General features: G+C 40.8%; 1 protein-coding gene across 9 annotated transcripts in view; it reads left to right on the plus strand.

Annotated features, from left to right (window-relative positions):
- Positions 1-13817, plus strand: part of GPATCH2L (G-patch domain containing 2 like) — a 34111-nt gene extending 20294 nt beyond the window's left edge. For 6 of the 9 annotated variants that reach the window (XM_082282751.1, XM_082282756.1, XM_082282748.1 and 3 more), the window contains 2 exons: positions 6138-6229; positions 11269-13817. In XM_082282751.1, coding sequence (XP_082138877.1) covers positions 6138-6229; positions 11269-11441 — 265 coding nt within the window. In that variant the 3' untranslated portion in view covers positions 11442-13817. Of the gene's footprint in view, positions 1-6137; positions 6230-8295; positions 8412-11268 lie in introns of those variants that run through there. The other 3 variants (XM_082282752.1, XM_082282755.1, XM_082282754.1) reach the window with 2 other exon arrangements.
- Positions 13818-20138: the final 6321 nt, after the last annotated feature.

The following is a 20138-nucleotide window of genomic DNA, read 5'->3' on the forward strand; positions in this document are numbered from 1 at the left end:
TTCCAACTCCATCTCTAGAAATATGCTTGTGAAAATAAATCTTGTTCTGTCACTTCTGTGTCTGTGCACAGAGATCCTAGTATTTCTGCCTCTTACCCAAGCATGTGGAAATCCGGAGACTGCCTGCAATGCCAGGCCTTTTCTGAGGCAGCCGAAGGAGTAGATGTCCACAATTTCATACTTTCCTGCTTGATCAGGACAGTATCCAGTTCATTCTATGCAACTTATCCACACATCTTTATTGTCCTGGAATATTCTTTATGTGAAAATGCCTGCTGTCAACTGCTTTAGACATCTGTCTTCCTATTTTTTTTTGCCTCTCTTCCCTTTAGCTGGAACACTTTCATGTCTTCCTTTGCTAAAGCCTGGCTAATATTCCAGTTGGGAATATAACTGAATTCTTCTGACAGGCATGCAATGAACAGCAGCTATCAACTTAGTGTCACATGCAGTTGACTGAGGCCTGATGTTCCCATTTTGATGAATCCTAATTCTCTAGAGTGAAAAATAAATTCCCCTTGGCTTCAGAATTTTTTTACTTGCTATTTCAAATCTGTGTAGTCAGCAGATCTGGCAAATAGGAGTCTTTCTGGCATAGATACAGTGTGATTCAGTGTGAAAATAGGGAGTATAATATATAGGATCACCTCATCTCTACTTAGAGTGCTTACATAGAAAACAAGAAGAAAATGTGTTCACATTTGCCGCATGCAGACTTTTAGGAATGGAATTGCCACATCATTATAATGTTTGCTGGGAACAGACTGCTGCTGTTGAAGACCTATGAGATTTGGATGATTTAAGAAGTGAGCTGACCTATTAGTAATTTTGGAATCTGAAAATGTGCTCTAGAAGCCTTCCTGTGAGGCTCTGCAGGGCATAGGAGACTGCTGTGCATCGGGAATATCTACACTGGGATGTGATAACAAGAACTGCTTGTGCGTGTGGGAGCTTTGCGTGCAGATAGGATGAGCAACTTGTATTGATTTACACGTTATGTGCAGATTAGACTGGTGCCCAGCTGGCTCTGTAGTCAAAGAGGAGAAAGAATTCTGCTTTTACTATTAATTTTGTGAAGCCACCATCAACAGCCTCAGGTAACACCTCAGGGCTTAGAGCAAGAGCCTTTCATTTGGTTTGTTTGCTCTGAATAGAGCATCACAACAGCAACAGCTGGGTTGTGTGGAGTTTTAGTAGCAGTACCTTTGTTAAAAGGCAGTCTCTATTAACATTCGCTTTAACATGAGGATAATAACATCCCTTGTTTTTATAGTCGTAGACTAATGACTGCCTCTCACTTTCACTGCATAATCCATGTGCTTTGCTTCTTCTAAGGATAGGGTTAGAATAAAGAGGGTAAGCAGACAAACTGCATGATGTGAGATTACAGCGAGAGGCATACACCTACAAGTGTGCAATGTGCCTCCTGCCTCCAAGAAGGCCACAGACTATTACACTTAGCTCTGTATGGCCTTTTCAGAGACCTTTGTTGTGAGATGGAGCCAGTTTTTATCCTGAATTTTAAGAGTGGGCTTCATGCTACAATTTAGACTTCACAGATAGTGAAGTTTTCAGGGGCCTGATGCTGTTCAGTAAGGTTCTTTGTGGGCTGGTGTCTGCTTGTGCTCTGTGCTGTCTCCCACAGATTGTATGGCCAATCTTAATTTTCTGTTGAAATCCTGTGGTAGATGTAAAACAGTGGCAAGCTCCAGTGCACAGTCATCTCAAACTGTAGAAGTGAGACGGGTGTCCTGGGTAGGCAATTACTGGTCACTAAAAAACATGTAAATAAAGTCATAGAATAAATATGTGGAAAAGAAATGAAAGGAAGCATTACTTCTGACACTTAGAGACTACCATGAATTTCATCTTTCTGCATAACAAAGCCTGTTTTTTCTCCAGCATGACCTGCATGCAGAAGTGGGAATCATAAGTACTATGTTAAAAACAAAAGACAAATTCATATTTCCTGAATAATTCCTTTAGTTTGTGATTACAAAAAATATTATCACTGTCAAAAAGACACAATAGACTTTTCATATTGTTGAAAGCCATTTTTTCTATACATGGGTAATTTTTCATTCACTAACTCCTGGCAGTGACTGCTGTGTGAGTTGAATATATTGCAGCCAACAAAACAGCCACATTTTGGATCCTGATATGTTTCTCTAAGTGTATTCTCCTTTTTCTCTTCCCAGGTTATAATTTCAGTTATCTCTAGACTGTAAACTAGGTTTTCACATTAGTCTCTGGTCGCCTGGCAGATCCACCTGTGACTAAGAACTGCAACTTTGTTTTTTTTTCTTGTGATCAACCTGTCATAGTCCAAAAGAAACCAGGGAATTATTTTCTCATTACTGTTTATTCTATGACTTTGTTTACATGTTTTTTAATGACCATAACATTGAAGAAAGCATAGGGGTCTAGCAGAAGAGATTGAAGCCTAGTAAGGATAGTGTAAGTCCTGTTCTAGTTTGTCAGTTTAGGCCCAGATCTTTCATCTCACAAAGTTCTGGTCTCAGACTTCTTCACAGAGACCGCTGTGGCAATGCACAAATATGCATTTTCTGTCAGCCTTTCCTGTTCTAGTCTACTTTAGAGTAATTTTTAAGTGTTCAGAAGACTAGTTAAAATTCAGCTTTGGAAGAAGAACTAATTCCTCATTGCAACTTGTCAGTGATATTTTCACGTTTTAGAGTTCAGCCTGTCCGTCGCTATGTTGGGTGCTGTGCATATCCATGATTTGATTTTCCCAGTGGTGGTGGTGTTTGTAGGGGTCTATAGGAGTCTGCTGTTAAACTGGGATTCACTAATTCTATTATCTCACTGATACAGACCTGCATATAAGCTAGTGATTAGAAATTTACATTGAAAAGTGTGATATCTACCAGAAATGTGCATATTTCGTAAGTTATACCTCAGACATCCTTTCTGTCCATGCCTTAGTGAGGACTATCATCCCTGAGTGCAGTCTTCTACTCTTCTCTCTCCCAAGGTACTTAACACCTGGAGATGCATGCAGGTTTATGGTGCTTGTAAGGTGCACCAGTCATTTGAAACGACATTTTTACCACTGGGTCAGTCAGAGCCAGTGAGTAATCAATAGGTTCCTGATTTACTAAGTGAAGTGTGGGTGATCAATAAGGGATAAACCTGAATGAAAAACATGTTACAGAGAACAATTTATGACCTCTGAGCCTTTGTATCTTAGAGGCAGGGCTACTAGATACTGTATTCTTGCTAGTAGTCTTCAGCTGAAGTATGATTTGCCTTTACTTTCACTTCAAGAAGGGATTTTGAGATTCTTCTGTTTTAATTTTTCTTTTTTTACCCCTTGTGTAATAATCAGGTAAGGGTAGATGTTTGAGTACGTTGCTGAGAGCCAGGAGCTCTTATGCAAAATCTACCTGTAACATTTGTGAACTGAGGAAAATTGCATAAAGTCTCTTGGAAATGATAGTGCATACTTCTTTCCTAGTCCACAGTGATTCTCCACCAAAGATCAGCTGGCTAATGTTGGTGTAAGTTCATAAAATTAACAAGGGAACATTTTAAAATTATTTTTGTTGTTATTGCTACAGTATTTAAAATTAGTTGGATTATTAGATACAATTATGTAGTCATAAAGTTACTAATCTGTGTCACTGATGCAAAATAAAAAATGGAATCTTTTGCTCAGGCTATGTGTGTTTAGATGTTTCATAATACATGGTTACAGCTAGGTAAAAACACTGCATAGCCACTGTTATAGTCATGTACAAAAGCAGTTTTTAGCATACGCGAAGTTACTTAAAGGTGAATCTCTTCAATGTACAAACATGAGATTTGAATGTGCATTCTATAGATGTGCCAGTATTTTTGAAAGCTTTTCACCTCCAGGGATCATTTCTCTACCCATCTCCCTGGGCAGTCCATTCCAATGTTTGACAACCCTTTCCTTGAACAAAGTCCTCTTGATATCCAATCTGAACCTCCCCTGCACAGCAGGAGAGTATGTCCTCTCATTCTCTTCCCAGTTGATTGGGGAAAGAGACCAACCCCCACCTGACTACACCTTCCTTTCAGGTAGCTGTAGAGAGCAATAAGGGCTTCCCTGAGCTTGCTTTCCCCCAGGCTAAACAACCCAGCTTCCTCAGCTGCTCCTCATAGGACTTGTGCTCCAGACCCTTCACTAGCTCCACTGCCCTTCTCTGGACACTCTCCAGCACCTCAATGTTCTTGTAGTGAAGGGCTCAAACCAGAACATAGGACTTGAGGTGCGGCCTCACTGAGTACAGGAGGATGATCCCTTCCCAGGTTCAGCTGGTCACAATATTCTTGATCCAAGCCAAGATGCCACTGACCATCTTGGCCACCTGTGCACATGCTGGCTCATGTTCAGCCACTGTTGATCAGCACCGCCAGGCCCTTTTCCTCTGGGCTGCTTTCCAACCACTCTTCCCCCAGTGTGCAGTGATGAATGGGGTTGTTGTGGCCAAAGTCAAGGACCCGGCACTTGGTCTTAGTGAGTTTACTGAGAGTATGCTCTATCCCCTCAGGAGACTTCTTTTGTCTGGTTGTATTAATATGTGTTCCCAGATTTGAAAAACTGGCTCTCTGTGAAACTTAGCACCATTTAAAAATTATTGAAACTGTTCTTCAGCGTGAGATTTAGAGGACAGATCTTATAGACTTCTTGTAGAACTTCTGAATTGTAGTTGAGAAGATGGAACAGTAGGTATTTCCTTTTTTTTGTGGTTGCATGTTTTTTTACAGGTAAGTAGACAGACCCAGCAGCATTCAATTTATAGACTGGACTAGTATAGGAATTTTTTTGTGCTTCCTACACTGTTCTCTATAGATATAATGGCACAATTTGGTTTTGCATAAATACAGCATCTAAAATGATACATATTGTAAATACACGGGTTTGGGTTTTTTAATAGATTTTTGTCATGGAAATAAAAACCCATTAACTTTTCCTTTTCTTCTATTTAAAAGGTTTTAATACGTGATAAAAGCATTTGTTAAACTTTCAGGATTTTTTTTAAAAAATCAAAATAACAGGCTTTGAAGACACAGAAGCTTTTCAGCACTTAATCATCAAAAGTTATATGGTTCCAAATTTTACACTATGTAAGCTTCTCACTGTCTTTTATTGATTTTATTTGCACTGTAGTTCTGCATTTTGCACATCAGATCTGATGCTAAGAGTGACCAAGGAACTTGCTAAAGCAAGTCTGTTATATCGGACAAAGAAGGGATTTGAACCCAATGTCATTGCTGAATTATGCATTTGTATTCATTATGGGTAGTATTTGAGAAAGTTCTCTGGTCTGCTGCGGAAACTGTTATTTCTGAATTCAACTTCTCTGCTTCCTACAGGTATATAACTTGGAGGAGTTCTCAGCTCAAGTCAGTTCCAACAGTACAGGTTTCTACTTAATTGGCAAATGATTACTTCTTAGTTGGCAAATGATTAAACTGAAATGGCCATCAGTAGGCTTCAGACTTAACAGTTGATATTGCAGAACCGATTATGCCTTTCAGCCAGTTTAGAGATGTAACAAGGTTGCCATAAGTCAGATTTAGCTGTTTGCACAGCACTTTGATAAAGAAATAATGGTTTTGAAAACGCATGAGACGGTTTTGCATTCCTAACTTTATGAACTTACTACTGTAGTGGAAACAATATGTATGGACATTTGGCATTATAGGTACATTCTAAGATGATTCTACAGTACCAAATAGATTGCAAAATAATTTCTGACTAAGGAGCAAATATCACACAGTTTATTTAAAGAGCAATCTTGCAGACATTTGTTATTCTTGCATAGAAGTAATGGTAGGACACGTCATATCACTGCTTGACCACGTCTTTATGTATGCAAGGAGTTAGCTTGAAATTAATACAAAACCAGATCCTTTAAAGGCTAAGAAATTGTTCTTCTTGGGTAGTTTATGTGTGAGCCCTTAAAAAAAAAAGGGGAGCATAATGTATATTGACAAAGAATGTGAGCAAAACTCCCTGAGAAACTTTTGGTTTGTGCTGCTTACTAGTTAAGAAGCTGATGGGAAGGTAGGAGTTGGAGTGACTGGTCAGTCTTACAGAAATATGATATTGGAACAGAGTTTAATTTGTTTTAATTTCTCCGTAGGCAAACAAATGTCCACCTGGGACCACCATGTTCAAGGGACATCAAGAGGAAACGAAAGCCAGCTGCAGCCTCCACGTCTAGCCCAACATCAGGTAACCTGCCAGCATTTTTAAAGTCATGTCCCTTTTGAGCAAAGTCCCATAGGCAAAAGTAGGGTTACTTTGATTTGAAACTAATGAAACGTGTGAAAGAGCATATCATGTGTTTTTGCATAGCATCGAAAGCTGCCCACTGAACAAATTTTTGGCAATGTAGTGATGTTAAGTTAATATGATGTACAGTGCTTCACTGTACAGTGAATAGTAATCTGCTTCTTCATAAGGTGTTATTTCCACTGTCCTAAATTATGCAGTTCATGGTAATAGGGAGCTGATCAGTATGCACAGTGTGTTCCTTCAGTGTTGGGCTGGCATTAGGTGGTGGCTCTGATGCCCTTTATCAGGGTATTTGTAGACACTTTCACAAGACCAAAAAATCTGGCAATTTTTGTATCATCACTGGGTGAGACCACTTACTCCTTGGGGGTTGTCTTACTCTTCTGGATGAAAATAGTTCCTTTTTTCTTTTTCTTGCTATGGGGATGTAGTCATTAAAATGCTGGTCTATTTTCATGTGGCAGATTTCTGAAAAGTCATTGATTAGTCATCAGAATATGAAAGAGCTTTAATCTGGAGAACACAGAGGGTTTTAGGATGATTCTTTCTGGCCTTTCACCTTACCCTGTCTTGTGACTATCCATCAATACATGTTCTTCCTACTATTTATTAAAAAGCTGTTCTTGTAATCCAGTAACAAGGTAGTGGGTAAGATGATGGGAAAAATGGAGATGCGAAAACAGTGGGGAAGAGCAAAGAAACTGATGATCAATAGGAGGAAGTTTGTGTTTCTTCCTTGGGCTGGTAGATAGACAGTAGAAGAATGATGTAGGGAAGAAAGTTGAGCTTTTTCTCCAGGTCACAGATCTGGACTATAAACTGTCAGAAAGGTTCTGTATTAAGAAAGAAGAGAAAAGAACATTAATAATCTGTTGTTCAGCAAAAGTCTGATCTATTATTGATTATTTATTTAGTTTATTCTTTCCTGGCTTTTGAGTATTCCATTTTGGGATAATCACACTTCTGTAGTAAAAGGTTTAGTATCTGTAGCCACAGAATTTTAGCACTAGATTTTCTTGGTATGAGTGCTAATGTCTCACTGTCCCCTGTTACCTGTCCATTTATTTATTATTCAGCATGTATTCTGTACTGCATTGCTGGTCACGTTCTAAAAGGAGATCTTCTGTTTCTATGTCTACATGTTTCAAAATACTATTTAAGTTGTACTTACCTGATTAGGCAAATTGTATAGTGAACACTTCTTGAAGAGTTGAGAGTACATCTGGAGTGGAACTTAGCGCTGGAAAATAGCACAGGGGTTTGGAAAGCTTTCCTGTTATGGATGAGGGAGAGAAGATTATTATGTATTAGAAAATAAGGAAGGAGTGTAGTTAGTAGAGTACAGACAGCATGCTTGTGCTGATCATCAAGAAACAGGGTCTGCAAAATCTTTAATGGTCAGAAATGGTAAAGATCTCTTCTTTCCTGTTTAGAAATATCCTCAGCAAAGTGAACAGCTGTGGGCAGGGTTTGCTGCAATAATGACTTGTGGAAAGAAACTTTCATGATTGGGTAACTGAAGCTGTCTCCTAAATAACGTTCTACAACAGACTCCTAGTTACAACTGGAGCACAACCTGGACATGTAACTTGGAAACTTCTGGAATCTGATATTATTTCTTTCAAAGGGGATTTAGCTATGGAATTGCTAATGCCTAAAAAGATACGTAGTATTACCCTGCAATAATGTAGAATTAAATTGGACACTCTTACGTTTGTTGGATATTGGTGAGATAAAGATTTTTCTCCCTGGCCATGCATCTACTCACCCCTATATAAATGCCATAGACTGGGGTTCCCGTGTGCCTGAGGAATCATGGCAGCCTCATTTTTTCACTTCTGAGGCTTTTTATGTTTGTGGTGTTTTACTTATGCAAAAGGTGAAGCACAGGTAAGTCAGAATGCAGGCCCGTGCCTGTCATGCAGGCACAGAGTGCTGGATTTCTTCACCTTTAAATAGCTCCTTAGCTGAGTCCAACTGCTCTCGTCTCACTTGTTGACCAGGTCCTGCTTCAGTGATCTCCTTTTTTGCAACCTGAGTGCCCCGTGGAGGTGAAGGACACAGCCTGAGCTGGCTTCATCAGTCAGCAGAACAAATGGGCTTGCTCTGCCGAACATCGGGCCATCTCGGATTCCACCTCTTTTATAGAGATGAGTGATGAAGAGGGGCTCGTTCCGCTTTGCCGCTGTATTAATACACATCAGGGGCCAGCTCCCGGCACTAAATCACGCTACTGCATACATCTGTTATCGGACTCCTCACCAATGTGATGAACAAGACTGCAGATAGAGGCTTCCTCGTGTCATTCTTTATAGGATTTTCCTAAAAGAATAAATAGCTCAAATCTCTGCCAACACTATCCCCTGTCATTGTGATGAATTTAGCTTCTTTCTTAAACATGCAGCTACAAATCTTCCCCTGTCGCCTCACCCCCCCACCATCCACAGAAAGTTTTGAGTTGAATTTAGCTGAAATCAGAAGATGCTAATAAAAGGCAGATGAGATGTGGATGCTATTTCCCTCCTCAGTGCAGGAATGCAAGAAGGGAGCTAATGTTTATTTGGGAGCCAAGCAACTAAACTTATTCCATGTCTTCTCACATACTTTCATGAATATGAGTATTTATGAGTTTTGGTAAAGTATCTTTTCCCAGCGCCCCTTGCGTGAACATCAAAAAACTGCATTACTGTATAAGAAGTGCCTTAGGTCTCTATTGTATTGCTATAGCATTAAACTTCTGGTATTAGTCCTGCTCTTTGAGGCTAACTGGCCTAAATACTGTAACTGAGGTAGCTGTTGAGAACAACAAAAAGTGGGTAGAAAATTCGGAATTAATTTGCACTTCAGGAAGTGACTGTTATCAAAATTAAGTTGGGCAAACTTACACAAATATTCAGAGAGATTGAAAATTAAAATTAATGTTTTCCACACTACACAATCAGTATGAGCCCTAAAGCGTGAGGCCTTCACCAGATAAGAACAAAAGTCTGGCTGGTGTAGTTTGGCAGTAGAATAAGGAAATCTGGAGGAAGTTAAGGCTGACTGTACTGGATTAGACCAGAGATTCGTCCAACCCAGTAACCAACAGCCAGTGCCTAGGGAGGAAGAAAGTCTGTGGTGGTAAAGGTCCTTTGACCTTTCAGTGGTCTGAGACTTCAAAGGCATGGATAGTGTCCTTGTGTTAAGTTACTTTTCATTGCAGTACAGTAGATTTGGAATAATATCCCCAGTGGCACAGTAGAGCTTGAAAGAGGGAATACTGCATAAAATGTTATTCTCATGGAAGTTATTCTCTGCTTTGAAAGGAATCTGATGAAGACTGTCACGTCTGTCTTCAGTTTGTCAGAATAGGCCACAAGTACAGATGGTTGTGCAATAAATGGTGAACAACTGTCGTCTTTACAGTGATTTTTTAATGTTTATGTGGTTCAAGCGTCTATGTATGTAGCAGTCCACATGGTAACTGGCATCATATTCAGCTCTTACAGTGAGTCTGGGGTAAAAATCTGCGTAAATAGATTTTTGTCTGCCTTGGCGTGTGTTCACACTTAGCTTGTAAAAAAGGTGATAGTTACAGCCTGTGAAACTGTTTATCAGAGAACAGCCTGATGAATAGTAGCAATTTGGTGAATTTTCCCTCTCCTATTTCTTGCTAATTATTCACTCTTTTTTGTACCCAGAAACAAGAAGCTAGTTTCAGTCCTCTGCTTTTTTTTTAATGAGGAAACATGGAGAGCCTGAGTGGAGAGACTTCTAGTCTATGGGGCACATAGTGTAGCATTGGTGATAACTTAGTTGCTGGGGTTTTTTTCATGTTTCATATGACCTTCAGATGGAGGAAGATGACGGGCTAGATGTAAAATTGCAATGTACTTTTATCAGCTGTGTTGTAGCTGTATGGGAATGAATCACCATTTTGGATGTACAGAAGCAGCATTTTTGGGGTTCCAGATCTACTGAGTGTGGAACCTTAAGCATTGAACAAACTTTTTGTTTAAACTTCAGAGCAATCTGTCCTCTAGTTGAGGCTTGCTGTAGCCTCTTTATCCTTCGTCCCTTACAGAGCAGCAGATGCAACTTGTAATTAAAACACACAAACGACTATTATCTGTTGTGAGACTACAGTGAAGAAATGTGTTTTGTATTGAAGCAGTTACTTGTTAAAAATACTCTATTTCCCCCAAAGACTCCTACGGCAAAGACTCCTACGGCAGTTACTCTTCTTTACCCTGCCCTGTTCTGCTTGTGAGGATGGAGTGATTCAGGATACTGAGAATTGGAGTAAACTCTCATATCTCTAGGTTTTTGACAATCCTTCTGGAAATTTGGGCGACTGTTGGGTTGAGCTATGGATCTGCAAATCTCTCTGGCTATTATAGCCTGTTCCATTTTGAAGCAGTGGTTGTATTGAGAAGATGGGAATGGATTTCAACCTAGCTTGGCAAGTAGCTTCTTGTCATAATATGCTGATTTATTATGTTGGATATATGTGTAGGTTAATGGTACTGTCCTTACTGGTTGAGGAGAGGTATGTTTTCCTCTTTAAATAAGCTTAGCAACCTGAAATTTGCCACACCTCCAGAGACTTTGAAAGTCTCAAATATAGAGTTAATTGAGTCTTTGCAAGGAGTCCAAGTTATCTTCAGATGAGTGATTGTTAATTGATTCAGTTTAAATATAGGACAGCTAAAACTTTTGATTTTCAACAGGAACTCTTACTAAGGGGACTAGTTAATGGACTGGGAACTTAGAGTTTTGAGTGTATGAATCATTAGAGCAAAATCGTTAATGCTATCAAAAACTTATATTTCAAAGGAATTTGGATGGAGAACTTTTAGAAATTCAATAAATAATATCTTCATAAATGAAATTATATATATGAGGAGTTTGCCATGAAGTCAGTTGTTCTAATTTTTTTTATTGCCCTTTCTTACTCTTTTCCTCTGTTCCCCTTTTCCTGCAATTTTGTATTCCAGCAACTTTATCTGTCCACATGGATGCAGCAGAATCAGAGCTACCAGCAACACCATCCTTGAGATCCCAGAACTCTGAGTGGACTGGGAAAACACCAGCAGCTGAGAAATCGACTATTGCTGCCTCCAGTAACTTTTTTAAAATGCCACCAGAGAAGAGCCCTGGATACAGCTAAAAGGAAGCACTGCAACTGTGAAAGCTTGCTCAGTTTTGGAAGTGTTTGATTCTGGTGTTTGCACCAAACATCTTGTTTGGGAGTAGTGGTATCTTCAGTATTGGTGCGTGATGCGTGCCATCATCCAGGCTGGTCTGTGTGCCCCACATACCTAAGTCATGTTTGTGAATCTATGCTTAAGAAAAGGTAATCAGTGTTGGGACCGCAGTGGCTTTTAGAAATTTTCTTGCTATTGCTGTATTTATTATGAATTCATCTCTTTCCCTGATGCCAGCTCATATATAATAGGTCATGTAGAAGTTCTTTTGGGTTTTCAGATCTTTATTCAACCCCTGGACATGTTGCTTGTTTGTGTATTTGGCATTTTTGGGGTGAAAGTCCCACTGCCATTCAGGGAGGCAGAAGTGTCCCCCTGCTTTCTTCCAGGCCAGAAGCATTTGTTGGCTGGGGAATGAGGAGGGAATACTAACACACTGAAACATGGAATTGAATCCTGTATTAGCAGAATGTTTTCAGGCCATGTGCTAATGGACTCGAATCACGTTGCTTCTGGCAAAGCAAATATGGTGCTTGTCTATGTAGAAATTGCCATTAGCTCACTGGCAGCATTGTCCAGAAGACCTTTTCCCTCACTCTTGTTCTGAATGTCTTCAGTCTTTATTGTGTATTGCATGTTCATTCTTAAACCTCCTACTGGTTAAGGATTTGGGAGAACTACTTGGACGTGAATGTGCAAGCTGGTGTCCTGGATAGAAACCTGGACCCCTGAATATTGTTGGAGTATGGTAGAATATACAAAACTTCCATATCTCAGTGTATAAATTAAAAAAATGTCTGTCAGTGCTTCTAAGGGATGCTTGCTGTTGAAGTTAATATGCCATTGAACAAAAAAGCCATTTAAAGTGTCACCTGAGTACAGAGCATTATGGGTATGGATCAGACTCCTTCTGTATCGTGCTTTCCTCCCTTCCAAAGTGTTGTTTGCTATACCTACTGGAGGAGTCTCCACCTGCTGATGATTGCACATTACACTGCAGTGTACACTAAAGAGATTCTCTTCACAGAACTTCCACGTGGTCTGCTGTTACCTTCTGTGTTGCAGAATATTTGGACAGGGATTTCTTCCCTCTTGTTAATCTGGAGCTTATCTTGGACTATGTTTTCAGAATATGTACCTGTATATCATGTGCCAAGGAACAGGTGGCCTCACAGCTTCTTAAGTCCTTTAAAAATAGGATCTATTTGTATCAATAGAACTTTTTGCTTTCCTCATTGTGTGGAGCTTTCAGACAGGACTGCTTAAACTTGTAAAATTTCTTTTGATTGTGGAGTTGCATCTAGCACTCTTAAGCAGATAGCAAAATTTGCATGATTTTAGTGGTTTTGAAGTGTTCTGCTCTCTTATGAATCAAATGGCTGAGGGACAGATTTGATTGGGAGAACATGAAGCAGTGATTTATATTAACTCTGTATTAAAATATGAAATGGTCATAATATGCACAATAATATACAGAAATTGAATGACTTGCTAAATCGTGATTGACAAATATGGTTAGTTATACTCCAGGCACACTGTGTCTGATCCCCTAATATCTTCTTATTCTTGGGGAGACATCCAAATTGGATTTATATTTCGCAGCCCAAGCAAACTGTCAGATCTGTGACTATAAATCCTTCTCAACCCCCTTTTTTTTTCTTTTTATTTCTTTTTTAAGATTTTTTTTTTATTTGGGTGGTACATTTTGGAACTAATTAGAACAGGGAAAACCTTTTTACCTTAATGGAGGAATACAGAGGTCCATTTGGATTACAGGACAAGCTGTAACAGTTTGTGAAGGGAGAAGTGTTCCTGTTTTAAAGTTGTCATGGCTTTTTCTTATTTGTAGCTATTTTGAACAATGGTTCCCTAAGGGGTAGCACAGGAAGTTTCAGCACTGGAGGGCCTGTTATCTAAAACATGAGAAGAGAAGGTAAACCTGAAGAGTAGTAGCTTGACTATCTAGTAGTGGTGAGTACAGTGAATGGGAAAGGTAGTCTGTTCTCCTGTTCTCATGTTCTCCTGACAACTTGCAGATGAAATTTAGGATTTGAAGCCTTGTAATCTAAACTGCATGCTGCTCGAGTGATAGGGAGTGGTTCCCTAAAAGAGCATTTGTGAAGGTGAGTGGTTATGATCTCATGAAGTGTCCTCCACAACCTCTCTTGGTTTGAATCTGTTCAACAGACTTAATCAGATTACTGATCATTTAGCTAAAATTTTATATTTTAGCCATTGTATTCCCCTTTTTAAAACCAATGGTGATATATCTTGCTACATTCTGAGTATTGTGCAAAGTAGTTTTTTCTGTTCTATGATGTCAGGATGCTTTAAAAACTTTTTCAGGAAAGGTGTTAGGGAATCAAGAACCTTCATCTCATTGTGGTAGTGGAGGGGTGGGTTGCAATGCTTCATGTGATTTTTCTCTGGGGGCAGGGAAAGATAATTTATCAGATTTTCCCATTGAGGTCAGTAGCACTGTTGTCTGGTTAAGCCCTTACTTAGGCTGTAAGCTCCTAGGAGGTTTTTGTCTTTAAAGGCTGATTGTACCAGTGGCAGTACTGAAAAGTAACTGTGGCAGGTCTTGTCTTGACAAGCCATACTTCCTGCCAACTTTCTGGAAGTTCCAGGAGATTCCAATTATTGCAGCTTCCCTGTCTTTCCTATTTCTAGGTTAGACTCCATTTACATGTCAGATTCTCAACCAAATTTGATTCTCCTGAGTGGTAGGCAAGCTAAATGAATCATGTATCTTGTTACTCCAGGGTATTTATCAAAATATATCTTCAGACTTCAGTAACTTGGTACAGATTCTGATATGAATCTTAGATGAATAAAATAAGTCCATTGTTTTGTCTCTTCTTTTCTCTGAGGCAGATTTCTTAGAACTCACTCTGCTCACACAGTAGTCACTGTGAAGGATACTGCTTCCCATGTGGATTACTTGAGTAGAAAGGAGTAATAACATGCCTTGATTTGGTAGCTGTGCTTCTGTGAAGGTAGTCCAGAATGTGATTATTGCTTCAAAGATACACAGCTCACTCATATTCCACTTTTTGTCCACCAGGACTCCTCAGTCTTTTTTCAGTTTTGTCTTCTTTTCGTTTGTCTTTCTCGTTGTCCTTATGGGAAACTTCAACTTCCCGACATGACCTGGGAATACCATACTGCTGTGACAAGCAAGTCTGGGAAATTCCTGAAGTACGTTGCAGATAATTTGTGGTCACAAGTACTCTTTGAGCCAGCTAGGAAAGATGCTCTTCTAAACCTGTTATTTATTAATAAAGAAGGACTTGTGAGAGATATGATGGTAGGTGGCTGCCTTTGCCACAGGATCATGAAATGGGTAATTTAAAATTTTTTGATGTAATGAGGAGAACGGTCAGTGAAGTTACTACCCTAGATTTCAACAGAGCTAACTTTAGGCAACCCGGTGAGCTAGTTACTAGTGTGCTGTTCCATGAGTGCTGGTCAGTTTTTAAGGATCACCTTTTAAAAACACAAGAGCAGGTGATCTCTCTGTGTAGGAAGTCAAACAAGCCATGCAGAAGACCAGCTTAACTGGACAGGGAACTCCTCTTGAAACTCAAAAAGAAAACGAAATTGTATGATCTCTGGAAACAAGCTCAAGCTTCACAGAAAAATTACAGAGCTGTAGTTCACATATGCAGGGAGAAGATATGAAAGACCAAAACTTAATTAGAGTTGAAACTGGCCAGTGTTGTGTCAGACAAGCAAGGCTTTTTGAAATACATTAATGAGAAGACGAGTTCTAGGGAAAACATTGGACCGATACTTCTTGTAGATGCTCACCTGACAAATTGGGCTGAAGAAGAAGTGGAGGCATTCTGTGCTTTTTTTTTTTTTTGCCTTGGTTTCTTATAATACTAACGGACCTTGAGCTGCCCTGTCTTCTAATTTGGAGGACCACTACTGTGGGAATAGTGACTTTCTATTTGTGTACATGGAGACTGTAAGGGACCAGTTGAATGTTTGTAAGTCTATGAGGCCAGGTAGGATTCCTCCCAGAGTGTGGAAGGAGCTAGTGGTTGTTGTAGCATGACCTTTCTCAATCACCTACTGAAGGTTTTGGGAGTCTGGGAAGGTCCATGCTGGCTAGAAGCTACTCAGCATTATTCTAGTTTACAAGAAGGGCATGAAGCAAGACCTAGGAAACTACAGACCTGCTGGTCTACCCCCAGTACCTGGAAAAATTGTAGAGCAGATCATACTGGGTGCTACTGAAAGGCATTTGAAGCCCTTTAAATCATAGAATCATAGAATATCGTGAGTTGGAAGGGACCTACAGGGATCATCAAGTCCAAGAAAGAAGGACTAGTGGGTGATGTGGAGATTGGTGGCTGTCTTGGGCATAGTGACCATGAAATGTTAGTTTTCAATGCTGGGTGAAGTAAGGAAGGGCAGCAGCAGAACTTCCACCATGGACTTCCAGTGGGCAGACTTTGACTTGTTCAGGAGATTGATTGACAGAGTCCACTGGGAGTCAGTCCTGAAGGGCAAAAGAATCCAGGAAGGCAGGATGTGCTTTAAAAAGGAATTTTAAAATATATTCAGGAGCGGGCTGTCCCCATGTTTGGAAAGATAAGTTGTTGGGGAAAATAGCCTGGCCTAGCTAAATGGTGAACTTGGGCTGGGACTTTGGGGAAAAAAAGAGAATGTATTGTCTCTGGAAGGAGTGTCACATGATTAGGGAGGACTATTAACGATGTCGCGAGATCACGTAAGGAGAGGATTGGAAGGGCCAAAGCTCAACTAGAACTTGATTTGGTGGCTACATTAACAACAACAAAAAAGTTTCTATAAATACATTGGCAGCAAAAGAAGGATCAAGGAGTGTCTCCATCATTTGTTGAATGCAGAGGATGGTGTAGTGACAGGGGATGAGGAAAAGGCAGAGGTACTTAGTGCCTTCTTTGCCTCAAGCTTCAATATGAAGACAAGTTGTCCTCAGGATACCCAGACCCCAAAGGTGGAAGTTAGGGATGGGGAGCTGAGCGAAGCTCCCGTAATCCAGGAGGAGATGGTCAGTGTCCTGCCATGCCAATTAGACATTCACAAGTCTATGGGCCCTGAAGGGATCCACCCCAGAGTATTGAGGGAATTAGTGGAAGAACTTCTCAATCCACTGTCAATCACCTACCAGAAGTCCTGGTTAACTGGAGAAGTTCCAGCTGACTGGAAATTAGCAAATGTAATGCCCATCTGCAAGAAGGGTCAGAAGGATGATCTGGGAAACTATAGGCCCGTCAGCCTAACCTTGGTTCCAGACAAGGTTATGGAAGAGATCATCCTGAGTGATGCCTTTACATGCAGAGCAACCAGGGGATCAAGTCCAGCCAATGTGAATTTCTGAAAGGTAGGTCCTGCTTGACCAACCTGATCTCCCTCTATGACAAAGTGACACACTTAGTAGGTGGGGGACAGGCTGTGGATGCAGTCTATCTAGACTTCAGTAAAGTGTCTGACACCACCTCCCACAGCATCTTCCTAGAAAAACTGGCTGCTCACAGCTTTGATGGATGGACTCTTCAGTGGGTAGAGAAATGGCTGGATGCCCGGGCCCAGAGGATTGTGGTAAATGGAGCTAAATCCGGTTGGTGGCCAGTCATTAGGGGGGTTCCCCAGGGCTCAGTTTTGGGGTCAGTCTTGTTTAATATCTTCATTGTTGATACGGACATGGGGATTGAGTGCATCCTCGGTGCTCAGGGGTGATCTCATCTCTCTCTACAGCTACCTTAAAGGATACTGTAGTGGGGTGGAGACTGGTCTCTTCTGCCATGCCTACAGTGAGAGGACCAGAGGAAATGTCCTTAAGCTGAGGCAAGGGAGATTTAGATTAGATATTAGAAAAATTTTTTTCACTGTTAGGGTAGTCAGGCATTGTAATAGATTGCTCAGGGAGGTGGTGGAGTCATCATCCCTGGAGGTGTTTAAGTGGCATCTGGACTTGGCACTGAGTGATGCGGTTTAGTGGTTTAGGGGTTACAGTGGTAAAGCTGGGTTACTGGCTGGACTGGATGATCTTAAAGGTTTTGTCCAGCCTTGATGATTCTATGAACTCGTGACTATGCGCAGGGCATCCCCAAGAATCACACCATGTCCCTGAGAGCATTGTCCAAACCCTTCTTGAACTGTGTCTGGCTTGGTGCTGTGACCACTTCCCTGGGGGGCTTGTTCCACTGCCCGACTCTCTAGGTGAAGAACCTTTCCCTAATATCCAACCTAAACCCCTGCTGACACAACTTCAAGCCATTCTCTTGGGTCCTGTCACTGGTCACCAGACAGATCAGTGCCTGCCCCTCCTCTTCCCCTCACAAGGATGTTGTAGACTGCAGTGAGCTCTCCCCTCAGTCTCCTCCTCAGGCTGAACAGTGGTCTCAGCTGCTCCTTATACAGCTTCCCCTTCAAACCCTTCACCATCTTCTTAGTCCTCCTTTGGATGCTCTCTAATAGCTTTATATCCTTCTTATATTGTGGCACCAAGACTGCACACCTGACTCGAGGTGAGATTGCACCAGTGCAGAGTGGAGTGGGACAATCCCTCCCCCAACTAGCTCATGATGTATTTTTAAAACAGAGCAAATAATAAACAGCAAGTTGGTGAAAGAGCTGGAAGGTGTGTCCTGTGGGAAGTGATGAAGGAATTTGGATTTGTCTGGGTTGGAGAAAAGGAGACTGCTCTCTACAGCTTCCTGGTGTGAGGGGGGGGGGGAAGTGGAGAGAGAGGTGCCAGTCTCTTCTCCCTGGTATCTAGTCACAGCACACTTGGGAATGGTTCAGAGCTGTGCCAAGGGAGATTCAGACGTGACATTAGGAAACACTTCTTTACAGAGGGAGTGGCCAAACACTGGAGCAGGCTTCCTAGAGAGATGGTTGATGCCCCAAGCCTGTTGGGGTTTAAGAGATATTTGGACAATGCCCCTTCTTTAACTTCTGTTCAGTCCTGAAATGGTCAGTCAGTTGTACTAGTTATTCATTTTAGGTCCCTTCCAATTGAACTGTTCTATTTCAATCATTAAATTCACGATGTTTCTGTCTTTTCATTCCTCCAATCTGTCCAAGTCCCTCCTGGTGGTACCCCTGCCCTCCAGCATATCAGTGGCTGCCTTCCTCAACATGCCATTATTTCTGATCTTGTTGAGAGTATGTATTTTTCCACTGGGTCACTAATCATCTCTGAACACTATCAATCTCAGTACTGTTTTCTGAGGCAGGCTTTTCAGAACTGGCCATCATGCAGATTTCAAACCACTGTTTAACCTGGCCAGCTTCTCGCTGATCTTTCTTACTGGATGCCATCCAGTCCATACTTCCCCTGTCTGGCTATAAGGGTGCTATCAGAGACTGCATCAAGAGGCTTACTGAAGTCAATGTAGACATCATTTGCTGTCCTCTATGCATCCTTAGAGCCTATCATTCTGTCATAGGAGACAGGTTCATAGGCTTGATTTTCCATCATTTAATCTGTCTGTCTGTTCCTAGTCAGCTCTTTGTCCTTTGGGTGCCTAGAAATGGCTTCCAAAACTTGCTCCGTAAAGCTACAAGGGACTGAGGTAGGGCTGACTAGCTTGTCACTCCACTGATAGTCCTTGCTGTCTTTTTAGAAAGGTGATGTATACGTACCCTTTCTTGTCTCTGGTAACCTCCTGCAATTGCAAGAGTTTTTCATAGATGACAGAGACCAATCTTAAAATGACATACTTTTGTGTATAGGGGGAAGATGGACATTCAGTGAAAGAGAAATCAAGAGCTGAGAAAAGCACATTTTCTAGTTGTTCTTTGCACATTTCCAGTAGTTCCAGTGGGCTCTAGTCAGGCTTAATGCTCAGTTTGATGGGTACTGGAGAAGACTGAATTGAAAGAAAGTAGTTTCTGTTCTGATGGATTTATGATTTTAAGGTACAGTAACAAGTGAAGAAAGCAACAAAACAGGAGCTTGAGAGAAACCTGTTAGAGGCTGGGACTAGTGCTACTGAATGATAGATTAGCTTCATGATTGTGGTATGCAGAGGTGTGTCTTGCCAGCATCCTTCTTGAATAATGACATTGAGTAGGTTAGTGCTGTCCTTCAAACTGTAGATGCTCCTGCTGTTATTTTGACCTGCTTAGTGGGCAGAGGATGAGAAGGGAAATTGTAGGAAGGGCAACAACAAACATGATGGAGTGCCTCTTTTATTGTAACCCCTTCTCTACTGAAGGAGGAAGATACTACAGAAAACAGTATGTGTGCCTAGATATTGAGAAGAAATTATGTCAAGTGGGTAAGAACTTTGCTGTGTTTTCTTGAGGAACAGTTTGTGACCAGAGAACTTTTCAGTAAAGCAAAAGCGAAGGATGCTACATTTGTTCAGGAAATGTATTTTAATAGTCTGTTAGGATACTATGAAAGGATGATGAACTTCCGTTCTCATTGTGATACTTCATTTCTGTGTCCTTGTTTCCTGTATTCTGTTCCAGTTTGTATTTTGTCATTGAGACATCCTCCTTTTGTACCATCAAATACAAGAAAAATACTTTATGGTAGTGCTTCTTAAGGCATAAAGCATAAGGGGACACTTGCTGTACAGCAGGTAAAACAAGATTATCTTAGGCCATTAACTTTTACCCAGTACAAGGCTTGAACATAGCACAGAGGACAT

This window comes from Coloeus monedula (assembly GCF_965178545.1).
Source record: "Coloeus monedula genome assembly, chromosome: 6".
Lineage (NCBI taxonomy): Eukaryota > Metazoa > Chordata > Aves > Passeriformes > Corvidae > Coloeus > Coloeus monedula.